This window comes from Phyllostomus hastatus, unplaced genomic scaffold, assembly GCF_019186645.2.
Source record: "Phyllostomus hastatus isolate PE091 unplaced genomic scaffold, TTU_PhHast_1.1 phas_contig_36, whole genome shotgun sequence".
NCBI lineage: Eukaryota > Metazoa > Chordata > Mammalia > Chiroptera > Phyllostomidae > Phyllostomus > Phyllostomus hastatus.
In genome coordinates, this window is record NW_025333862.1 from 6,379,655 (window position 1) to 6,404,024 (window position 24,370).

At 50.0% G+C, this 24,370-nt stretch overlaps 1 protein-coding gene across 1 annotated transcript in view; it reads left to right on the top strand.

Moving 5' to 3' along the window:
* MAPKAPK2 (MAPK activated protein kinase 2) overlaps window positions 1-24,054 on the top strand; it is a 44,254-nt gene extending 20,200 nt beyond the window's left edge. Inside the window, exons 2-10 of the mRNA XM_045841565.1 lie at window positions 18,739-18,878; window positions 19,072-19,136; window positions 19,442-19,521; window positions 20,027-20,153; window positions 20,720-20,795; window positions 21,210-21,334; window positions 21,622-21,707; window positions 21,824-21,904; window positions 22,437-24,054. Of these exons, the coding sequence (XP_045697521.1) occupies window positions 18,739-18,878; window positions 19,072-19,136; window positions 19,442-19,521; window positions 20,027-20,153; window positions 20,720-20,795; window positions 21,210-21,334; window positions 21,622-21,707; window positions 21,824-21,904; window positions 22,437-22,580 (924 nt within the window). The 3' untranslated portion in view covers window positions 22,581-24,054. The remainder of the gene's footprint in view (window positions 1-18,738; window positions 18,879-19,071; window positions 19,137-19,441; window positions 19,522-20,026; window positions 20,154-20,719; window positions 20,796-21,209; window positions 21,335-21,621; window positions 21,708-21,823; window positions 21,905-22,436) is intronic.
* The last annotated feature ends 316 nt before the right edge of the window (window positions 24,055-24,370 follow it).

The window sequence follows — 24,370 nt, forward strand, 5'->3', positions numbered from 1 at the left end:
CCTCTGACTGTTGCCTGGGTTAGTAGAAGGGCAGATGCCGTCCTTCAGTTTCCCCTGCACAGGAAGTCTGGGTGGGCCAGACTTTGGTTTGGGAAGCAGGAGTATTAGCTGCCGCTGCCAACTGGGGCTGCGTTTGCAGACTCCCAGGCTCCAGCGTCCCTGGAGGGACCAGTGGTTCTGACCCTGTGGACTTGCTGCGGCCCCCAGAGGGGAGCCCTTGCTAGGAAGCTCTGAGCTCACTGAGGTGGGTCTTGTAAGGGTGGAGGAGGAACGGGGAGTAGGGGAGTAGTAGGGATGACTCCTTCTTTCCCCATCAGCTGGAGATGCATCACCACAGCTGGGAATGTACTCAGGCCACTTCTAGACATGTTGGTCATTACGGAAATCCTTTAGGACCCCAGATTTCCCCGAGGTGATTTGCCATGGTTACTCCAGGGGAGGAGTGAGATTCCCCCATTCCAGGCACTCCAGAGGTTTCCTCCAGGCTCCTGGCTCCCATTTCTGAGTCCCGACATCTAAGCAGTCTGCGCAGCAATGCCACCTGGCCCCCTCCCACCCCCCGCTGCCAGCCCCGACCTCACTCCCAGGAGAATGGCTGGAAGGAAGTTCTGCCAGAGGTTGTTTTTGGTTTTCGAGGTAACACTCTTTGGTTTGAGAAACACACACACACATTCTGCCCCCCCCCCTTTAAGATCTGAAGACAGGAGCACTAGGCTCTTGAGTGGGTAAGGCAGAGAAAAGAGGGGATGTTATAGGTACTGAAATCTAGGAGGGGTTCCCCAGGGTCCTCAGCGCTTTTCGGAGAAGTCGGTGTAGTCTACTCCGGCCCCTGGGCTTAGCCTTCACTCCGCCACTAACCAGCTGTGGGACCTGGGCAAGTGTCTGAAACTCTCGGAACCTTTCTTTCTGGATGCCTAAGGTGAGGATTGCATTGGATCCACTGAGACTGCAACTTTAAAGGTGATCTTATATATGGGAGGGCTATAGAATATATACAACCTAAACACATTTTTAAATTAAATTTATTGAGATAACATTGGTTAATAACATAAATTTCAGGTGTGCAACCTTATAGTTCAAGGTGCCATATGTCGGGTAAAGGGGTTTACTCACATAACCCTGTCTCAGCCCCTCCTCTCTGGTAGCCACCATTCCAGTGTCTGTATCTAGGAGTTTGTTCTTGAAAATAAACTAATTTTAAGGTTACATTCCTTACCTAGGGAGAGAGAATGATGCCAAAGAATTTAGAGTTGGAAGAAACCTTAGACCTCAGGTAGGCTAGGCCTATGTTAGATTTTCCAGAGGAAGAGACGGTGAAAATGCCTGGTCTCCCAGCTTTCTGTCATGCCCTGCCACCACTCGGTGTGCCCCAGGGCGCGTGTCCTCGGGGCAGAGAGCTACAGAGCAGACAGACCAGACCAGAGGAGTCCGACAGTCTTGTGTGCGATTCCGTTTATGAAGTATCCATGCCATTGGGGGTGAGGGAGGGAGAGATAATAGGGTAGATAACCTAAAAATTATTGAAATTGGACTTCTCAAAATGTCAGTGCATTTTTTTCTCTCTGGCAAATGTATCTCCTTAATTCTCTTGGTTTCCATAAGGTTCGTGTCCCAGAAACCCTCTGTGTGTTGGTGGGCGGGGTGGGGAACCAATGGCCCCTACTCATTGGTTCCGGGTTTGCTGTGGCTGATCTACAGAGTGGATAATCTGCACGCAGACATTTGAGAGCTAGTGTCCCCAGTCCCTTTCTTTGAAGATGTAGTGACACAACAGCAAGCTCCGTGCCTCTTGTGTGTAGGAAACGGGCAGGAGCTTGCTGAAGCTGTAATTGCATCTCTGCATCCTTTGGCTCTTGTCTAGAAACATGGTTTGCACAGACTGTCAGAGCTGGAAAGCACTTTGAGGATCCTCTAACCTGGTCCCTTCAGTCCAAGGGGAAGGTATCAAGGCCAGAGAGGGGCAGAGACTTGTCCTGGACTCAGAGCAGGATAGCGATGGAGCTGGTCTCTTAGGAACAGGAACTATGACAACAAAGGTCTGAGCACTATCCTCACCATGTTCTCCATCTCGGCTGAGATCACCTGCTCCCAGGTCAGCCAGGCCCCAGGCACTTCTGCCCTGGAGAGGCCACTCTCTGGGCTGAAACAGCCCCTCTTCTCCCCCTTGCCACCTCTTCTTTTCTTTGTGCTCCCTGTGGACTGTTACTTCTCCCTTTTGATTATGAAACATGTCAGGTATGCAGCAAACTTGAAAGAGTTGTGCAGTAAACACTTAAATACCCAACCACCTAGATTCTGTCATTGACATTTTACTCTCCTTGCTTTGTCACGTCTTTCTCCATCTTTCCATCTGTCTATCAGCGTATCTTATTTTGGGGGTACATTTTAATAGTAAGTTGCAGGCATCAGTACACTTCACCTCTAAACATTTCAGTGTGCATAGTGTTAATTCGAGTTCAATATTTGTTCATGCTTTTGTTTTGGTGGTAAAATTGATATAAATGGAAATGTATATCAATTTCAAAATGCTCAAAATTTTAAGTGCATCATTTTTTGAGTTTTGATAAATGCCTCCCTCCATCCATGCAACACAAACCTCTGTCAAGATATAGAATAAAAAGTTTTTATTACCTCGTAAGTTCCCTCATGCTCCTTCCCAGGCAGTCTCATTTCTTGGTGATTTCCCCCCCATGGCTTAGCTTTACCTGTTCTGGGACATCATATAAATGGAGTAATCAGTATGAACTCTTCTATGTAAGGGTCATCCACTTGGTTCCTTGTATTGGTAGTTTGTTTCTTTTTATACTGAGTAGTATTCTGTTGTGTGGGTGTGATAACATTTTCTTGTCCGTTTTGCTGTTGATGGACATGTGGAGTATTTCCAGTTTTTGACTGCCACGACCAAAGCTTCTGTGAACATCGTGTTTTTATTTCTTATGGGTCAGTTCCTAGGAGAGGCATTGCGGGGCCAAAGGAGACTGTCATTCTTGTTCCTGACTCCCTCTGCTCACTGCTCTCTCATATTCTGCGCCCAAGGCTGTGTTAGGAAGAGCCTTATTGCTCATCTAGATTATTGTCTTACTCAGTGTGGGAGTCCCTTGAAATCCCATCCGACAGCCTCTGCTGGAATGTTTCCAGGGAGAGGGAGCTTGCTACCCTCCAGGCCCCTACTTTTGTGGGACAGCTCCTTGTCCTTTCTACCTTGGGGAGCCACACAGGACAATTCGAAGTTAGCTCTTGCCCTGCGACAGCCCTCTAGAATTTCAGGACTGGTATTACATCTCATTCCTGAATTGCTCCCTCAGGGGTTTCTCTGCTTCAGGCTTCAGTTGTCCTGGGGACCCTTTCTCATGTGCCATGGGTCTCAGACATTCTACGTCCTGGTTGTTACCTTTGGAAGTTTTTCAAATGTGTTGCCCAGAAGTGAGCACTGGATTCTTTCTACTCGCGGTCTGCGGGGTGGAGTGGGGTGGGCTGGGTCTGGACTCCTGCCTCAACCTAGGCGCTCGGATCAGTCAGTGAGCTGACGGAGATGTGAACTCCTTGACAGCCACGCCATGGCACCAGTGAGTTAACATTTGTAAAAAATACCACAAGTCTAAGGTGGCATGAAGATACTGCTACAGCTTGAAGTCATCTAGAGTGTCTGACATCAATAACCTTTATTGCATTAATTCATAAATCATAGCTGTATTATTTATTCTGCTTGTCATGATCTCATAATCTTTGCCATCACCTAATGAAAAAGGTACTATTAAAAATAACTTAATAAACACTGTTTGGATTAAAGTAGGGTTTATCAACTTCTACACTATTGACATTCTGGACCAGATCATTTTTTTTTTGTGGGATATGGTCTTGTGCTTCTTAGGAATTAGCAGCATCCCTAGCCTCTCCCTAACAGATCCTAGTTACTACCCTCTCTAGGCCCCCCAAGCTGTGACAATCAAAAATATTTCCAGACATTTTCAAATGTCCCCTGTGGGGGAAGTCAGGTTGAGACCATTCTTAAGGTGTAGAACGTAGTCACTGAAAAACATTTAAATAATATAGCTCTTCCCAAAGGGTAGCCTCTGTTACTCTTTAGTGGATATACTTGTGTATTACCTCCTTTGTGCAGATAGTACTGGCTTCTCATGGTTCCAGTGTGCATGAATTTCAGTCGCCACGGCTTAGCTAAATAACACTAGGCCCCTGACATCACGGCTCAAATTCCAGGTGTCGTGTGGATGGACTCCCGAGTAATCCACAAAAAGCTCACCTTCCTTTTGCTTTTTTGAAACATTTTACAGAAATAGAATCAGGCCTTGCTACTGGCCCTTCAGTGCACACATTGCTGTGCACACAGCAGGTGTTCGTTAGGACCAGTGACCACTCACGCCCCCTCTTTCAGAGGGTCCCTTCTTCCAGAGTGTGTCGGTGGGTCATGGCCCATCTGTTGGTGGGTTCACACAGAGACAGGAAAGTCGTGCAGAGTTGTCTGACCTCCTTGTCTCCTAATGATAACTTGTGACATTTTATCAAGAGAGATAGTCAAGAGTGGGAGTTTTTCTGACAAGAAATGAAAAGTTGGAGCCGAGCGTGAAACAACCATCGAGTGAACCCCTGACTGTGTGGCTGTCGCCACTGCCCCAGTCGGAGACCATGGGTGCAGCCAGAGGAGCTTGGCGAGGGCGAACTCACCGACATGAGTGGTTGCGCCGAGAAAGATGAAGTAATTCCAGAGGAAGTGACACTGGAAAAAACTTAACATTGCGGGCGCTCTTGGAGGTTATTATGCAACATTGAAAGTGCAAAGGATGAAATGTTGGAAACCGGCGCAAACTTAGAAAGGAGTGTGACAGTTTGCAGAAGTGGAGAAGATGCTCGATCTGTGTCCTGTGTGACCAGGCAGGCGCAGTGCAGACTACTTTGGATACATGCTTTGCAAAGAAATAAAATGCTCATTCTCAGTGTCTCTAGTACTTTTTATTACAGTATACTAAATAAATACTAGTTTTACTATTTTTTTCATTTCTCTTCATTTATAACTAAGGTTTTATTGTTTTGGCAAAAATTTCTCAAGGTGATGGAACAATCTTGCTTTTTTCATTGATGATTAAGACTGGTTTGCACAGTCATTTCTATGATTCCATGTTACTACATAGAGCGAAGGCTGTCTGTATGTACAAAACTTGGGGTGAATATGCTCACCTTCCTTTTGCTTTTTTGAAACATTTTACAGAAATAGAATCAGACTACATGCATCAACCTGCATCTTGCTTTTTTCATGGAAGAATACCTTTTTTGGAGAAATTTTGATCTCAGTATATATCTAGATCTACCTCATTCTTGATAATTACACATTGTTTTATGCACCATTATAAGTGTACCATAATTTATTTGACCAGTTTTCTAGTAATGGGCATTTAGTTTATCTCCATTTCTGTTCCACTTGAACAAATGCTGAAGTGAATGTAGCTGACAGATACTATCAGTAGCCCCACTTAATGCATGAAGACAATGATGAGAAAGTGAAATAACTGCTTGAGGTTAGGCAGTTACTAAGCTTGGAGCTGATGTTTAAACTTGAGACCATCTAATTCCAGGGCCCTTGCTTTAATGTACAATACTTTATAGCTTCTCTTTTCTTAGAGAAGTATCTGTTAACAAGAAAACAAGAGCAGCAAAAAATAATGGTACAAAGTTTTTAGGTAGGCACAATTCTAAGTGCAAATACATTATTAGTATTACTAATTGAACAACTCCCCTAGGAGGTAGGTATTGTTACCTCTGTGTCAGCCTGAAGGAAACTGGAGGTCTAAGAAGGCGAGGACACTCTGGGGCCCCATGAAGAGTTCAAGTTAAGTGGGGCGGCCTGTGAGCACAGGCAGCCTGGCTCCGGAGGCCTGTGCTCACTCCCTGTGTGTCGTGGCTCTGACTAGAGGAAGGTCTCTTTCATCACAAGCTGGTTAGATGGTCTTTGTGAACCTTAACATACGACTTTGTTTTGGGTTAGTTTTAGCCCATGTTTTCACTTGTGGTAGTCTTTTTAAATCTTGGCACACTTCCAGTGTTCAGTCACTTGCAAGTTTGATTAGCTGTCTTGAGTCAACTTGCCGGTAAAACACCAGGCAAAGCAAAAGTGGCATTCCTTGGTTTGTTACTGGAGGTGTCCTGTGGGTTCAGCCCACGAGTATACATTGAGTATGTCCATAATGCCGTGCACTGGGCCTAGGATTTGGAATCAAAGGTGAACGAGACGTCGTCCCAGCCTCCTGGGGCCGAGGCCGTACAGCAGGAGGAGGATTGGTGTCGTGAGTGTACTAGTCGGTGCTGAAGTAGGAGTTGAACAGTGGTGGGAGCAGGGAGGACAGAGGGGCTCACTCTGCTTGGGAGTCCTCGGGGGGGCTTCGCAGGGAGTGATGATGCACTTGTTTGTGAAGGATGCAGAGGCGTGGCTGGTTGGAGAGCCCTGAAGTTCAGTGTAGGTTAAGTAAGACGGGATGTGTTGGGAGGTGAGGGCGGAGGTCTCACAGGTAGGAGCGGAGAAGGACCATGGGAAGGAATTTGGGTTTTATCACGCTAGTCTTAAGGAAGCAATTGTCTTGCTCAGATTTTCCCTCCGCCAGTTGGCCCATCAGCAGGTTAAATACCATCTAGAAGCCGGTTAGAAAGCACATAAGAGCAAAGGGAACCAAGCAAGTGGCAGCAAGGCTGGAAAAGGGAAGATGAATTTGTGAGATTTTTCCAAGACAAAATTGGATTGCTTTGGTTGGGTGGGGGAGGGAGGGAGAGAGGCTGAGAATGACTACTTCAAGATTTATATCTGAGAGTCTGGCGAGATGGTGATGTCATTGTCATTAACCGAGGCTGGGGGCCAAGTGAGAGGGAGCAGGGTGTTCAGTTTGGTGCATGTTCAGCCTGTCCTAGACCCATTAAATGACACTTTATTATTGGTCATTTGTAACAATTGCAAATATTATTGGAACGCTTTGTCATCTTACCCCCTCTTTGTCATCCCAAAGGTCTGCCTGGAGACTTTGTATGCTTTTATAGAAGTCAAAGCCCTGTGTATCTGACCTTTGCTCTATAATTTAGTAGCCCTGCTAAAAATGGTAATCAGACTAGTTGGCATGGCTTCTCAGGGAGCCCAGGCTGGGTTGTGATGGTCCAATTCGTGATCTGTTCTAGAGCTTTGCCGGAGACATAGGAAGTTGAGCAGCCTTTCTTGCCAGCAGTTCTGTTTACAGATTGTTTCTGTTCCATTGACTAGACTGTCATCTCCTTGAATGCCCAAGTGTTTAGTCTGGTGCCTGGAGCATAGTGGGTGCTGAGGGGAAGTGTGCTGCCCCAAAGCAGGGCATTGCCCATCTCAGGACCTGCAGATTCTTTCTGCATCCTGGGTGTGATTCTTCTAAGACTGGCTTCTCTTAACTCACTCACCCTTGGGTGATTATAAGTTGGCTCTTGGTCTCGTTTGGATTTGAGGTTTCCCTTAAAAGCCTGTACCTGTGGAGCTCATTCCGATCTGAAGAACGTTCTCCTTCCTTAGTTATGATGGACCACAGTGGAGATGAACATTCCCCCATATCTGTTACTTTTGTAGACTATAGCCTCTGTCCCCATGATGGGCCCACTTCCTCCCTGGTTCTTCTTACAGCTTTGCATGTAGGTTCAAGGCATACTTCTCATAGTTCTTGCATTTTTACAAACTCTGTTCATTCTGTTTCATGAGCCACTCTCTTTGGGTCTGTCCTGGTTATAGGCAGTTGCTCATGTCTTTGGACACATCCTTTAACACCTGAACTCGTCAGAGTTGGCCCCGCGGTGGCCTTGGCATGTGTGGCTGTCTGCTTCTCGTTTCTCTTTCCGGGTCATTGTGCTTTAGATGATCACAGTCTGCTTGTTAGAGAGCAGGGCATGGTTTTCAGATGCGTTCCCTTTGGGGATCTCCGCTCCTCTGCTCCTTTGTGTCAGCATCTAAATCTTGGTTTTCCGGAAGTCAAGGCTAAATGACAGTTTCTGTCCTCAGGTTTTTTTCTTCTGTTATTTAAAATTTAAAATCTTAAATGACAAGATTACTTCCCAATGTGGTGTTCTTGTTATTACTGTTTTTGTTAACTAAGTTGTTTTTGAGTGTGTGTGTGTGTGTGTGTGTGTGTGTGTGTGTGTGTTTCTTCTTTAAACATGGTTTATGAGACTTGGCTCCCTGGTCAGAATTGGGTTTAGGGTTTTAGTTCTCTTCCTTGTATCCTCGGCTGTATGAGAGGCAGACTGTTAGTAAAGCAAGACAGGAATTTATCAGGTGCCCTACTCTTAGCAGGAGAACACTGTCATCTCTTTCTCAGATGTCCTTGTGCCCAGAGTGGGTCCCTCGAGCTCTGTCCTGCATCTGTGCTGTTTTTGCTAATAGTGTAGGAAAGAGTGGTCTGTGTCCTCTGCCTGACCACATCTTCTCCCACATGTGACCATATATGGTTCTTTCTCCTTCTTTCCTTGCTCGGTTGTCCTCCACTCTTAGGCAAGTGGATTGTGAAACTGTAGTCCGGGTGCTGTGTACGTGTGGACACACGTGTGTGTGTACACTGCCCCTAGATTTAGATGACCCTTCTCTTCTACCTTCTCTCTCATCTCCTGCTAGATCTGTTGATTAAGGTGCACTTGCCAGGGGTCTTCTGCCTTAAATTGGAGTGATGAAGGTGAAATGGCATTTGTGACTTCCAATTAAAAACGGAAAATTGCTTTGTCAGTTGTATGGGATACAACTGAGGGAGACTGGGTAGGCCAGAGGCAGCGTTGCTCACCCCTCCCGTCTGTATTTCTCTTGGTCATTTCTCCATCTCTGTGGATTTTCAGACATGGCATTTTTTTTCCGTGACACTCATATTTAGCTTAAAGCCAACTTGGAGAGTTCAGCGTGTTTTCTTCCTACCCCCACCTCTGTGTCCCGGGGAAAGATGCCATGTATCTTGTTGTGGGCCACGGCCCCCAGCATTGTTCCGATACACAGCCTGCCCTTTAATCTTCTGCACTGAGCTGTGCGCTGGGCCTGGCGGGTTCAGAGATAACTGGGTAGAGGCCTGTGAACGGAGCGGGGAAGGGAGGTGTTTAGGAACAGCGAGACAGGGCAACAGTAGACCAGTGTTAGAAGCTCAGGGTTTTGCAAAGCCTCCCTTGTAGTGGAGGAGGAACAGCAGAACTTGAAGGCTAGAGTCTGAACTGGGTCTGAGTCTTGTCTCTGTCACTTTCCAGCAGGTGGCTCTGGGCAGGTTACCTCCCTGGGCCTTGGCGACCACACCTGTCGTGGAGTCAGCAGTTGACTCTGAGAGGGCTCTTGGGAGGCTGGCGTGTGGCTTATTTTCTATTTATAAAGTGCACCTGACACGTGTTGGTGCAGCACATGTGAAAATTTCTTTCTCTTTCGGAGTCATAATCATCTACTGGCAGAAACAGAAATATCTGTGTCTTCCAGTGTTTCGGTTTCCTGCCCCAGACTGGGGGTGTCGGATGCCCCGGCTGTGTGCAGTGCTCACGTCCACGTGCGTCACAAGTGGCCAGCAGTGGCGCTTCGGGGCTTTGGCCTGCTTTTGGCTGTATTTTGGTTATGTTCTCCAGGAAGATGCCAGGCCTTTACATGGACTCAGTTTCCCTCATCCTTAGAAGTTACACCGAGTCCTTCTTCCTGTGGCCAGCGTGGGACTATCTCTGCTCACCTCCCTCCCTAGCGGGAGGGTTGGCTTGCTTTGGGGCACATACGAGGGAATAGAATTCCCCCAAAGTGGAATTATCTTGTAGAGGTACAGGCTTCCCTTGCTAGGTGAGTGTTCTAGGAACCCATCTGCAGCAGTGTACTAACTGGTGTTGTGAGAGGCTGTTGGGCTTCAGTGCATTTTTTGAAGATTCTTTCCGTGTATTTGCCCATTTCATGGTAATTTACAAGCGCACCTGTCCACAGTGCCCTGAGTGTTCAGCGCTTTTCGACCAAAAATGGCCTGACCCCTGTTCCCCACCCTCCCGCTCAACCAGTCTCCTCCCCTGTCCCCCACCCTGAGTGAGTTTGTTTCTGTTTCCCTGGATGAAAAAAGCCCTCAAGGGGAAGTTTGCCGATGTGGAGGAGGTGAAACAAAAGGCAGGAGCACTAAAAGGCATCAAAATCGACAAGTTCAGAAACTGTTTTGAGCAGTGGAAAAAACATCTCAATAGGTGCGTTGCATCAAATGGAGAAGAGTACTTTGAAGGGGACTGAAGTTTAAACATGTAAGAAAAAATACGCAATTTTTTATAATAAATTTCGTTTTAGGGTGCCTCCTCATACAGCTGTCACTGTCCGGTCAGGGGACAAATTAAGGCGAGGGAAACTGCACTTTAGAGTGTAAACACCTTGACTGAAGGAAGAAAATACATATAGACGGTAAATAATTCAACAATAGAAAGATGTAAAATAAAAAGGAAAAATGAAAGAAAAACACAGTCCTCTTTCTCGTACTTACTGTACCTTAGTGGTTAACATTGTTAACATATTTTGGGGGGTAAATTCCTCTAGGACAATTTGAAGCATCCACAAATCCATATATCTTCTCCCTCTGCCTTAAAAAACGAACAAAACAAAAATGACAACAAAAACACCCAAATGGGGTATTATTTTACATTCTAGTTGGTATTTTATTTTAGAAATTAAAAACCACAGCATTTATTAACTTTTTGGTGTATTTGCTTCATGTCTTTCTGATTATACTTTAAAAGTTAGTTACGGCCCTGACTGGTGTGGCTCAGTTGGCTGGGTGTTGTTCCGCAGAGCGAAAGGTCACCGGTTTGATTCCTGGTCAGGGCACAGGCCTGGGTTGTGGGTTCGGTCCCCGGTCAGGGCACATACAGGAGGCAACTGATCGATGCTTCTCTTTCACATGGATGTTTCTCTTCCTCTCTTTCTCCCTCCCTTCCCTCTAAAAATAAATAAAATCTTTTAAAAAATTCCTTCTTAAAAAAAGTTAGTTACATAATGTGAATGCAGTTCCATTTAAAAATGAGATCATTAATGGTGCAGCCAAAGTGTCAGCCTGTTCTTTGTCTTCGTGCCCATTTGGTAACGTCCCCTCCTGCCCACGGCAGTGGGTGTGGCTGCAGCCCACAGAGCTCTGCGGCTCTGGTGCTGGTTCTGGTGCTGGTCGCTGCTACCTCTGTGGCCAGCACCTGAGGGGCAGGCATTCTGGTTGTTACCAGCTTTTTTTTTTTCTTTTTCTTTTTCTTTTCTTTTTTTGCCATTAAAATGATTTAGGAACACATTTATAGGGTGATTTCCTATCTGGGTAGTTGGTGGGTCCAAGGTTTGGACATTTACAATTTTGACAGATATGACCAAATTCCTCTAAAAATATATCCCTACTGGTTATATGATAGGGTGCCTTTTCCTCCCCAAATCTTTGCATAAACCCAAAAGTTTTATTTTGTTATGTTTTTGGTCAGGCATTAAAAGAGTTTTGCTATTCTGGTGAAATTATTATTATAGTTTTACAAACATTTCTGTTTTAATGAGTTGCATCGAGTATCTCCTGCTTGGCCATCTGTGTTTCTTCGTCTTTGAACGGCCTGTTCTTATGCTTTGCTCAGTTTTATATTGGGTTGTTAATCTTTTACAGTTGATTTGCCAGAGTTAAGTTAGCCTTTTATCCATCATGTGTTGTAAATATTTAAAAAATACTGTCATTTACAGTGTGGCCTTTAAGTCTCCTGCCTTTTTGTGGAACCTTGGTCCTCTGGCTGCCCCGGGAAGGTCCTGGAGGGAGGTTGGGTGGGGGGGACCACAGGAAAGGTTGTGCTCCCCTTCTGGGCAGTGTGGCCTGGTTGTTTTACAGCTTTTGGAACTGGATTTCCCATTGTAAGCTTTGGCTTTGTTTTGGGTGGGGATTTCCTCCCATCCCGTAAATGAAAGTCAGTAAGGAATAGAGGCTTTTACCTCCCAAATGTCTGGGAATGTGTGCGCTAACACGAGGGCCCTCAGTGATGTACTTCTGTGTGTCTTTTATTACAGTGACCTTCTGAGGTTAAACAAATCTGTTGCGAGGTTCATGTTTAGATCAGCTTCTGGGGGAGGACCTTCAGTTGCTCCTCACTGAGCTCTGCGAAGATTCTGGCATGGGGGCGCACTCCCCACCCCCACCAGATGCAGAGGAGAGTCCTCATTTCATCAGGGCTTATCGGTTGGTCATCGCTCATGCCCCTGAGCTGGGCTGGGTGACCAGAGGCCTGTACTGTGTCTCCCCAGCCTTTAAACATCTCTCGGAGACTTGGGGTATGAGAGAGTCCCCTCACTACCAGGGCTGTTTTTGTGGCAGCTCCCAGTTTATTTCCTTTGCAGCACAAATCAATGCGTGATTAAAAATTAAAACCACCTGGCTGGCGTAGCTCAGTGGATTGAGCGTGGGCTGTGAACCAAAGCATCACAGGTTCGATTCCCAGCCAGGGCACATGCCTGGGTTGCAGGCCATGGCCCCCAGCAACCGCACATTGATGTTTCTCTCCCTCTCTTTCTCCCTCCCTCCCCTCTCTAAAAATAAATAAATCTTTAAAAAATAAATAAAACCAACCTACCTATCTTGCTTATTACATGCCTCGTGCGCTAAAATGTCTCATGGGGCAGGCCTTCCTTGTCACGTTCTTTGTTAGATATCCCACAGCCTTCGAGACCTTCGGGTCTTTGCTGAGTGATGTCATTCTGGGAAGGTGACATCCAGTACTGCCTGTGCTGTGTGTCTCCTCCCCACACCCCTCCCTCCCTGGCTGCAGATCCAGGGGTGGAGGCTTTGGATGGACCTGTAGAGATAGTAGATGATGTAAGGACATTGTGTCCTGGTCCTGCAGCCTTGTGACCTCCTCACACCTCCCTTTTTCACTAGTACAGGGCTTTGGGAGGCCCAGGTCCCCAGGTTGCAGGCTGAAAGGAGAGGGCCAAAGATCTTTGAGCCAGACACGATGCCCCAGTCCTCGCTGGGGAGCTCCAGAGGGCTAGGTTGGGGCCAGCGAATGATTGAACAGCTGCGTTGCAATTCTCCTTATCTTCTCCCCTGGGCATGAGCTGCTTTCTTGCTCAAGACTCCATGGACTTCGGCTGGCTGAGTCGCCTGGCAGAGCTGCCTATAAGTCACAAGCTGCTGTTCCCTGGCCATGTAGGGGTATGGATGACAGCCTCCAATTAAAATTTGGAGAGCTAAGCTTCTTGGCCTCTTTAAAAAGTATATATATGCTAATTAGAAATCACGAAGAAAGTAAAGATGTAGTAAAGAAAATTAAGTCACCTGTAATCCTATCTTTAAGATACAATTACTATTAACGTTTACTGAGTACAAATGCCCTTCCTGTCACAGACGTACACACATGTTATGTGTATCTATGTGTGGATGTACATGTAGAACTGTACTGTACATAGGCTTTGTAACTTGCTTTTTCACTTACTTTCAGATACTTTCTGATAAATATATTTAAGGAAACTACACGTTGGGATTTGTGCTGCCAAAAAAACAAAAAGTAGACAATGATGGTGACTAAGAAGCTAATAGGTACATAGGAATCCATTTCCTGTAAATGTTATTCTGAAACATCATTTTAAAGACTCTAGATTATATAGATAAGTCTCTTGCTGTAACTGGGCACTCACCTTGTTAGCCGTTTCTAGTTAAGGTAAACAATTATTGGGAGATATATATAAAAATATATATCTCCTTAAAGCTCCATCTATGATTAGTACCTTAGGGTAAAATTCTAAGAGGAATTTCAAGGTCAAAGGGTTTGCACTTTAGGGCACATGTACATTTTCAGCCCCCACCTTTGACTCCTTGACACTACAACCTTGGGCAGATTTTGTCCCCTTGGCCTTGCCATGGGTGGTGGACCAGAGGCTTTGGGAGCAGTGGAGATGGAGTTCCTGTTCCTGCCCTGCCCCGCACAACTGGCTGGCACAACTGGCTGGCTGACGGGCCTTGACCTAGTTGCTTACCATCTCTGAGCCTGTTTTGTTATTCATAAAATAGGAGACTTCCTCCTGGGGTGGGTGTGAGGAAGGGTGTGAGGGTTCCCCATTCCTATTACTTGGCACCCCAGTAGCACAGCATGCTCCAGGCAGTGGCCCGGCCCCTCTCTCCTGCTTCTCGGGATCTGAGGCTGCCTGCTGCTTGGTGGGCTACATGGGAGGGGTTTGCTCAGACGCCAGTCCAGGCAGCGACCCTCCTTCCCAAGTCCTCCTCTTCTCTTCTTCCTGGGACGGCCTGCAGGTCAGCCCCAGCCCTCTCTGTGTGCTACCAGCTGGGGGCTGGCGAGTGACCTGCGCCCCTGCTGGGAGTGCAGGGCTGTCCTGTTTAACAAGAAGACACACCGCACACCAACAGCACTGAGTCTGATTCAGGTTTCCACATCCTCTTGCCACAGGGTCCTTCCTGGGAAGGGCTGGCTTCTTCTCTCATTACATGGCAGCCCTGCTGCCAGCTGCCCTGTTTAGGTGGCTTAGGCAAGGGGCTGGACTGCTCAGGGCCTAGGACGCCAAAACTGCTTCCCTTCCAGGGCTCTGCATCCCCCTCCGCCCAGTGCTAACGCCTTAAATGAGATGGGCAGGAGTGGGGTCCAGCTCCCCACCCCAATGGGACTCTCACACTGCTGGGGGCAGGGGTGTTGGGGGGAGCAGAACAGTCAGCAAACACGAATGCAGTGCTTACTGTGTGCCAAGTGCCACTCTTAGTAATTTACAAAATGTACGTGTTAATTCATTTAACACAGATAGGTACTGTTATCATCCTATGTAACAGATAGGAAATGGAGGCACAAAGGGATTAGAAACGCCTTGGTGAGTGCTGGTGGAGCTTGGGCAGGGCATGTTCCACTGGGGCCTGAGCTTGTTCCCCCCTGCCCTCATGCCTACTTTGCTGGTGAGCACAGCCTCAGGCCTGGGCTCTGTTTCTTCCTTTTCTCTGGCTCTGCTCAGCCAGGCTTGGGATGCTGACTATTTTCCAGTCTTTTCATGTGAGCCCATGATGGGAGATTGGGGGGGAGATAAGTGGGACCATCTTGCCTCCCTCCAGGTTCCGGCAAAGACAGAGAGGCAGGAACAGCATGTTGGGAGCCGTAGGAGTCCCCCGCAGGCAGTGGACTCCGTGGCTTAGTGCCTGGCCCCTGCCACACTGGGAGGTGGGCTGGCTTATTGCATTGCAGTCTAGCACAATACAGCACGTGCTGCCGTCTCTTCTACAGTGCAAGAGAATTTCAGACGCAAGCTTGGAGGGAGGAGGGAAGTCACAGTATCTGTTCCAGGCTTAGCATGGGTTTAAAATATATCACAGTCCCTGACAGGCAGACATTCCTTGCCCAAGAACCTATGTGGCTTTTTAGTAGGAAGACGCTTCCCCTCTTCAGATTCAGGCCCTTGGGCATCCACTGCCCTTTTCCATGTCAGAGAGGTGGAACCTTTCCTAGGTGACTCTCTCGGCTTCTGGTTGAACTTTCCACCGCATCTCTGCTGGTTGTCCCTGTCGACACCCTGGGAATCCCGTTTTCTCTCCTTGTCTCTTCTCTCTGGCTTGGAGCTCAGGCACCTCCCCTGCTGTTCTTTACTTAGCCGTGCACTCCAGATTAGCACATTCTTGGTTTCCTCTCTCCAGGCTCTCTGCACGCCACAGCTGTCTGCAAAGCCTCTTTGGCTCTTCCCGGCTCTGCCCCATGACGTCAGCCAGCCTGCCCTCCTGACTGATTTGAAGGTCTTGCTTTCATTGCTTGCGTTGGTTTTCATATCCATTCAGGGACTTTTGATAAACATGTCCCTGAATGTCAGCTACCAGTCTTCATGGGAAATTTTTATCCTGTTTCTCTTAGAATTAAAGAATATCATTCCTTACAATCGCTTGTGTTGTTTAATGGAATCCGGTATAAGAAATGAGGAAACCCTTTTCAGAAATGTGAAGTGGCCTCGTCGGCACAAGCGGGGAAGTGCAGAACTGGGAGTGAGATGCGTGTGCTTCCCAAGGCCAGGTGTGTTGTACTGGATCCAGCGGCCCCCTCTGCTGGCGGAGAGTTGTGTGCGAGCCTGGAGGGGGATGCGACCCCAGGCTTTCCGGCTGCAGGTTTCGTTTGCCTGATGCCACATGCTGACGTGCCTAAGGCAGAGGACAGAGCTTCGAGTGTGTGCTGTCCTTTCAGGAGGGGCGTGCACTTGGGTTTGGGCCTTGGTGCTACTTCACTCAGTACAGCTGTGGTTGGTTAGAGCTTGGAGCTGGTTCCCAGGCAGTGGTCACCAGGCCGCAGACAGGAACCCAGCCTACGGTCCTGCAGATGACTTGTGCTGGCTGTACTCCAGTCTCGCACAGATATGACAGAGAGACAGTTATGCTGCAGGTTCGGTGATGAGTGCCTGTCTGGTGACACAGCACAATTAGAGGTGTTATTTTATTAAATGTTTACAGTGGCTCTAAGAGGGAGGGGCCCAGGTAGGTAATATTTGATCCATGATTTCATATTGCCTCTGAGTAAATTTGACAACTTTCTTCTTCTCAGGGACTCAGTTCCTGTGTGCCCATAGGGGGCGATAGAGGTCTTTCCTGTTTGGCTGCTCTGAAAACCATTGCCCCTGAATCCTTTGAATTTATCGGTCAGTCTTACAGCCCATTATCTCAGTGGGTTATAAGTATTTTCTATGTGCATTCCTAGTGCTCCCCAGCCCCCCAGCCCCAGCCTGTGTTCTTTCAGATCAGAACTCTTCCATTTGATCTTGAAATCCTGTGCATTGTAAAGCCCATAGTAGGAGCTCAATAAATGCTTGTGGAATTAAATTACATGCACATGAAATCACTCAGTGCCTTCTTCTACTCATAGAGCTTGAGGAAGGAAAATAAATTTCCTGGTGCACCCAAATGCATGAAGTTGAGGCTGGCTGAACCCAGGACCTGTGCGGTGTCCTCATTTGGCCACCAGGTGGCAGTGTGACCCCATGGGAACCTTCCTCTTGTTGGCTCCTTGGGAGACTGAATTAACTGGGCATCTGTTTGGGCATCAGCTCTGCAAAGTCAGTCTGCATTTGGCAGTCTGAGACTAACAGCCTCTGCCTCCATTCCGTAGAGTGGAAAAGGTCTGGGCTTTGCAGCCCACCAGTCCTGGATTCCAGCCCTGGCTCTGTCTTTCTCCAAATCTGAGCCCGGCACACACTACTTTTCTGAGCCTCAGTTCTCTCACCCTGTAAAATGGCAATTACTGTAAAATTAGAAAAGGTCAGGCACATCATGGGCCATAGCATAAATGAGTGCTAGTTTTACTGTTGGAAATTGTTGTGTTTGCCTTTCATCGCCCTTGGTAATCTGGCTCCATCTTGGCCATCTGATCTTACTACTAAGTACCAAGCCTCATGCACTTTCCAGCAGGTTCCTTATTAGCTCATCCACTCACCCCAACCCCGCTCCCTCTGAGTCAGCCCTGATTTCCGCCATTTTTCCCTTCCCTTCCCTTCCGCCTGCGCCTTTCCTTCTCAGTCTGGCTGCCTGCCTCATACCCAGTCCTCTCCTGTCCATGGCAGTTGGGGTGTGTCCTGTGTGGTGCTAATCTTGACTTCCCCCAGAGTCGGTAAGTCTGTGAGGGTCCTTGTCTTAATGACTGTGGCATCTGCACTGGGCACTTAGCAAACATTCTGTAATGAGAATGACAGCTCTGCTTACTGAGCACATGCCAGGCACTCTGCTAGGCATTTTGCAGAATTCTTTCATTTAATTCTTATAACAAATTTATACCCATTTACAAAGGGGTGTATTAGGGTGCTTTTTGGCTCTTGCCAAAAAGAAGCCATACAGGATGTGTGGTGGTATCAGCAAGGATCCAGGTAGTGGCCCCCTCTCCTGGTTGCCTTCCTCAGTGTGTGGATTCATCCTCTTAGGCTGGTTCCCCTCATGGCACCAAGGTGACTGTCATGGTCCCAGGTGTCATATGCAGGAGAGTTGATGTATGGTCCTCATGCTCCCTTTAAGAGGCCTCTGAGCCAATTTCCTACCAAGTTCTCCCTGGCCAATGTTGGTCTTAGCCTACTTCCAAGCCAGTCACTAGTAAAGCGCCTGGACTTAATGAGACTTGCTTGGGCTAGTCAAGAGTCAGCCGCTGAGACTCATGATGGATTCAGGCTCTTTTAATGCCCCTGGCCACCTGACCCAGGAGAGATGAGGGGATGGGAAGGAGGCTTGGTGAGTTAAAGAGCTTGCTTAAGGTGGCACATCTCACAAGAATCAAGATTTGAACTCCTGTGGGCCAACTCCGAGGCCACCGGTGGTCGAATGAGGTAAACCACAGAAGGGGAAAGAACGTTGCTCAGCATTCGGTGTGCTGGGTTGGAGGGATCGTGGAAGTGGCATTTCTTATGAATCCTTGGGTCTCTGCTCCCCCCAGACCCCTCTCCATTATCGGATTGGTTTTCCTTGGTCTGTCTTTCTCCCGTGCCTCCTTCTCCCTGTCTTCTGGTGCCGCCTGCTGCCCGCCTTCTAGAATGGACTTGGTGCCCTTCGCTGCATGGACTGTCAAGACCCCAAGGGGTCACACTGGGGTTTCTGTCTGAAGAGATAAGGGAGCTGTGACACTCTGAGTCAGGATTTAGGAGAAGGAGCTGCCAAGGGAAAATGCCAAGGGGGCTGGCTGGATAGCGGATTGGTGGTGGAGGGAGTTTATGGTGCATCAGTGGGGATGTCAGCAGGCAGCTGTCCCCCTCCAGAGATGGTGCCGTTATTCAGGAGGCTGTTTGGCTTGTAGATGCTTCAGGACTGCCCCAAGGCCCGGCGCGAGGTGGAGCTGCACTGGCGGGCCTCCCAGTGCCCACACATCGTGCGGATCGTGGACGTCTATGAGAACCTGTATGCGGGGCGGAAGTGCCTGCTCATCGTGATGGAGTGGTAAGCAGCCTCGCCGGTTCTGCTCCTGGCCCGGCCTCCGTACTCCCCGCCCAGGTCCCTCACTTTCTGAGGACTGGCCAGATGTGCCCCGAAGCTTAGAATGTGAATGCTTGAATTTTGGGGGGAAAGGGGATGATGGAGAGTGGTGGTGGGGTGTTGTGTTCCCCAGGTCTAACTGTGGCTTTTTTTTCAGTTTGGATGGTGGAGAACTCTTTAGCCGAATCCAGGACCGAGGAGACCAGGCGTTCACAGAAAGAGGTAGAAAGGGTCGGTTGTGGGATATGCCTTGGGCAGGCAGGGCAGCAGGGTTTCTGAAGGGGACCCTCTGCAGTGCCTGCCCTCTGGGAAGATGCTTAGGACTGCTGCCTCCTCTGGCTTGCTGCTGCGACTAGGGTCCTCAGCTGAGCCTAGGCGGCCCCTTGTGTCTTGGTTTCTGGGCTGGGCAGTAGATATAGGGAGCCTTAGGCTGCATGGGGGCAGGGGTGGGGGTGGGCGGTGGGTTAGTATGCTGAGTTTTCAGACCTAATGACAATCTTGTGACTTTCTTTCCCTCTCCTCTATAGAAGCGTCGGAAATCATGAAGAGCATTGGTGAGGCCATTCAGTATTTGCACTCAATCAACATTGCTCATCGGGATGTCAAGGTACCAGCTGTTCATCACTCACCCCTCCCCACACTGCTCCCCAGCTCAGGTGCTGCAGAGGGCTCTGGGATCATAGGGACCCCAGGAAGGATTGCCAGAGTCATCCTGCCTCCTTGCTGCCTGGTTCCTGAGGGCAGAGGGGGGCAGGGTACCATTCTCTGCTCTGCAGTGTCTGCCCTGTCTAGGCAAACCTCCAAACCAGCAGGGAAGCCTCTGTGGCCACACTCAGCCCTGTAGTCCTCAGTCGGCAGCACACAGTCATACCTTTGGTTTCCCTGCCTGTGGTATTTATTGCTGGCTCTGTGCATTCGTCTCTTACTTCCCAGCACACCATCAGCTCTTGGAAGGCCAGGAGCTAGCTGATCACATGCAGCCGATGGTGTGCAGATCATAGGGGCTAGACAAGTGCCTGTTGACGGAGGGAGGAAGGAAGTTAGCTGTACCCTTTTGATTTTCCAGAGCACCTTATGGCAGGATTGTTATTTCTCTGTGTCTCTTTCTGTAGCCTGAGAACCTCCTGTACACCTCCAAAAGGCCCAACGCCATTCTGAAACTCACTGATTTTGGCTTTGCCAAGGAAACCACCAGCCACAACTCGCTGACCACTCCTTGTTATACGCCATACTATGTTGGTAAGTCCAGAGGAACCCGGACCTTGTCCTTCCCCAGAGCCTTCTCAGACCCTCTTCTGATCTTGGAACCACAGGCCCTAGGAGAGCCGTGTCCGCAGCGCTCTCTGGCGCCGGTTCTGGTGCCGCCTGGCCTGAAGCGGGGCTCTCCAGAGCCAAGCTGGGGTTGAAGTGTCACAGGAAATTGTCTGCCTGAGGTTGCGGGCAGGGCTGTGGGCACATGGGCACTTCTCCCCAGAAGAGCCGTCATGTCCAGCAGGTTCCTAGTGGTGTCTGGTACACAAGTTCGGCTCTGGACCCCTGCTGATGGCTCAGGGTCAGCTCGCAATGTGTCTGTCAAGCTCAGTGGACATTGTGGGTCGGAAAGGCCCTTGTCAAGAATTTTTTTTCTTAAGATTCGAGCCCTTGGTTCCACCTGGAGGAAGGCCTTTGCTTTATTCCCCTCCCACCCCAAGCTATGGTCCCCTCATGACTGGCTGGAGGGCTGGGGGGAGCGTCATCCACAGAGAAACTGTGGTGGGTCACCGTGTCTGAGCACCAGCCTGCCCACACTGCCTTTTGGTTTGCAGCTCCAGAAGTGCTGGGCCCAGAGAAGTATGACAAGTCCTGTGATATGTGGTCCTTGGGTGTCATCATGTACATCCTGTGAGTGTGCCGGGGAGGGAGTGGGAGGGAGGGGACTGGGACCGGACCGGGCTGGGCCGGGCCAGCAGAGGTGGGAGGAGGCCTGACCTCTCTGGGATGAGAGGAGGAGGCAAAGGTTAGCATTCCCCTTCTGGGTGGGGAATGGCCTGAGATTCTCTTGCACGTCCCCTTGCTTAGTGGGTTCTAATAGCTAAGTGATGGGTGTAAACTAGCTAATGGGCAGGGAAACCTGTGGTTTGGGTGCTTGGTATATAGGAATCCTGGGTCCTGTCCTTGGCTTTCTGCGTTGTGCCTGGGTCACCGAGTCCCAGTTTCTCTGTGACCTTTACAAGAAGTGTGTTTCTCAGCCTGTTCCTGGTGCAGTTACCCCAAATAACACCAACTCTTCCTCTTTCCCTGCTTCCCCTGGCTCAGGCTGTGTGGGTATCCGCCCTTCTATTCCAACCATGGCCTTGCCATCTCTCCGGGCATGAAGAGTCGCATCCGAATGGGCCAGTATGAATTTCCCAACCCAGAGTGGTCGGAAGTATCAGAGGAAGGTGAAGAGCCCACATGTTTGTGTGTGCGTGTGCGTGCGTGTGCATGTGTGTGTACACACGGCCGTGTAGGGGGTGTAGATGTGGACTGCGCACAGCAGCTGGGCGTGTCCTGCCTGGGTGAAGGGCCTGCCACAGGCCCGGGCAGTCCCGCGGGGGGGTAGTTGTGATGGTCCCCAGGCAGTCCGCCCCCGTGCGGCACCCCCAGGTTTCTCCCTGAAGACGGCGGGAAGGGGCAGGAGCGGGAGAGCGGCCCCTGAGCTGGCTCTGTTCCCTGTGTCATCCCACAGTGAAGATGCTTATCCGGAACCTGCTGAAAACGGAGCCCACTCAGAGGATGACCATCACGGAGTTTATGAACCACCCCTGGATCATGGTAAGCCTGGGGGCCAGAGGGACCTGGGTCCTTGGGGACTATCCCTTGGGATGAGGCCTTAGCCAGGACTCTGCCCTGCCCAGGCTTTCACTTGGACCCCTTTTCTCTCCCCTCAGCAATCAACAAAGGTCCCTCAGACCCCCCTGCACACCAGCCGAGTCCTGAAGGAGGACAAGGAGCGGTGGGAGGATGTCAAGGTGAGGGAACCACTGGCCTAGAGAGGCTTGGGGCACAGCTCCCAGGAGCACCTGGTGGTGCTGGCCGGGGAGGATTTGGTTCTGCATTCTCTGCCCCGGGGATACCTGTTCCAGTGAGAACAGCGACTCTGAGCCACTTGCTGACCGGGCTGGGGCAGAGGAGTCTGTGTGCAGTCTAAACTCAGCTGACTGTTTCCCACAACTCTCTACTCCCGGCGTCTCTGTAAGGGCCTGAGAGGCCATTTGCAGATGAGGAAACTGAGGCCCAGGGAGGGGAATGACCCGTTCCAGGTCACACAACTGATGAGTGGCTGGGGCAGACCAGAGCTCAGGCCTCCTGACTCCTTGGCCTGTGCTCTCCCTGCCTCCCTGTGTGGTCATTGGAGGGCTCTGGGAGACTGGCGGCAGCGGTGGCCAACTCAGCCCAGCCTGGGGCTGAGGCTGCTGTCGGTCCTAGACCCACCGCCCCGCCCGCCCATCCTCATCCTACCTTTACTTACGACTCTCTGTTGTTGGAACCCCTTCACCCCAGGAGGAGATGACCAGTGCCTTGGCCACAATGCGCGTTGACTACGAGCAGATCAAGATAAAAAAGATCGAAGACGCCTCCAACCCCCTGCTTCTGAAGAGGCGGAAGAAAGCTCGGGCCCTGGAGGCCGCAGCCCTCGCTCACTGAGCCGCTCGGCCCGTCCTCCCCCGGAGGACAAGCAATAACTCTCGACCTGGAAGTACTTTTTACATGAAGAGACACAGAACTGTTGCAGCCGCCTCCCCTCCTCCTCGGCTGCACGGAGCCTGGAGCCTCACGAGAGGCTGAATTCTGCCTTCAGTTCTGGCCGCCCCAGAGAGGGAGAGGCTCGGAGGGCACGGAGAGAAGGGAGCAAGATGCTCTTGAACCTGTGCTCACTTTGCAGTTTTATCAGTAATTTGACTTAGAATTTTTATGAAACTTCTTTTATTGTTCTTTCCCCTCCCCACTCCTCTCCCCCAAACCCCTTCCTCTCGTTAAAGGGTATTTGTGGAAACTGTTATAGAGAGTGTCCCTGTGTGTTGTCCCACCTGCCCCAGTCCCTGCCACAGCCTGAGCTTCGCCGCTGGCTGAGGCGTCCCGGAGCTCAAGGCCATGGAGGGCTAGGGCCAGGGTACCGCCCATGTCCTCTGCTGGAGCCCTGGGACATCACTCGCGTGCCAGGCAGATAGGAGTGTGATCGACTGTGTGTGCGAGCCCGTGCATGTGTGCCTGGGACTGTGTGCTTGTGGGGCCGGGGCAGGCAGGGAGGGGCCCTGCTGGGGCTCCAGAACGTTTCCTGGGTGGGCCGGCCCTGCCTGTGTTGGGCCTGCCACAGTGCCCGGAGCCTGTCTGGACTCCGAGCCGGGCCCTCCATGCCTGTCTCTGCTGGCCAGTCTGGGAGGTGGAGAGGAGCAACTGGGCACTGGCACAGAATCAGGAAGACTGGACCACCCACCACTAGGACCCCAACTCCCCATTTAGTGCTGGTCCTAGTCCTCAGGGGTGCTGATCTGCCGAGTAACCTCTGCTTCCCTTCCTGCCGTTATTGACCCACTCTTGTCTGTTTTTCTTACATTTTTAGCCATTTCTCAACAGGCCTCTTCTCAGCTCCCGTGGGTGAGCCTGGGCACTTTATGAGTGACACAGAGCTTCTGTATTTTGCCCTGGGCTCACCAGCTACCCGTTATGGGCAAAGGCGACACCATCCTTGTGGTCCTCCCACACATTTCCATTGTGTGGCCTAGTGGGTTTGGGGGGCGGTCTTCACACCAAAGATGTCCCGACTCTGCCCCTTCCCCATTAGCCACGTCACCCCCACCCGAAACAACTTGGCTTCGTGTGTCCAGGCCAGTGAGGGGAGGGTGGGGGCCTCCCCCAGTATTACTGAGGTGCAGCACGGGAGAGGTCCTCAGGGCCATGGTCCCTTTGGGGTAGGGGTGGGGGGGTCAGTGATAACTGCAGTTTTCATCTCCCTCAGGGCAGGGTGGTAGAGGGGCACCCAGGGTCTTCTCTGTCGTGGGGGAAGGGCTCCGGGTGCCTGCAGTGCCTCCTGTGTCTGGTGGTGTGTCCGGCACTGAGTGTTGTAAACTTGTTTTGTATGAGCGAAATTGTCTTTACTAAATGGATTTAATAGTTGAAAGGTTTTGTTTCTCTTTTTTCATGGAGCTAAGCCCTCAACCCCTCCATCTCTCCTCTCTCACGTGGAAAGTGGTTCTGTCTCTTGGGAGGACAGAGGCTGGGTGTGCTGGAAGAGAAGAGGAGAGGAGAGGACAGGAGGGGTGGGGACAGGATGGGTGGGGAGGGGAGGGGAAGAGACCTGAGGGTCTGGAGGGAAGGAGAAGGTACAGGAGGGGATGAGAACCCTCCAGGGGTTAGGGGAGGGCCTCCTGGGCAAGCAGCAGCCAGTGCCTGCCCTGTGGGCCTGGCCCGTGTGTCTGTCTGGTGTAGGGGCTTTA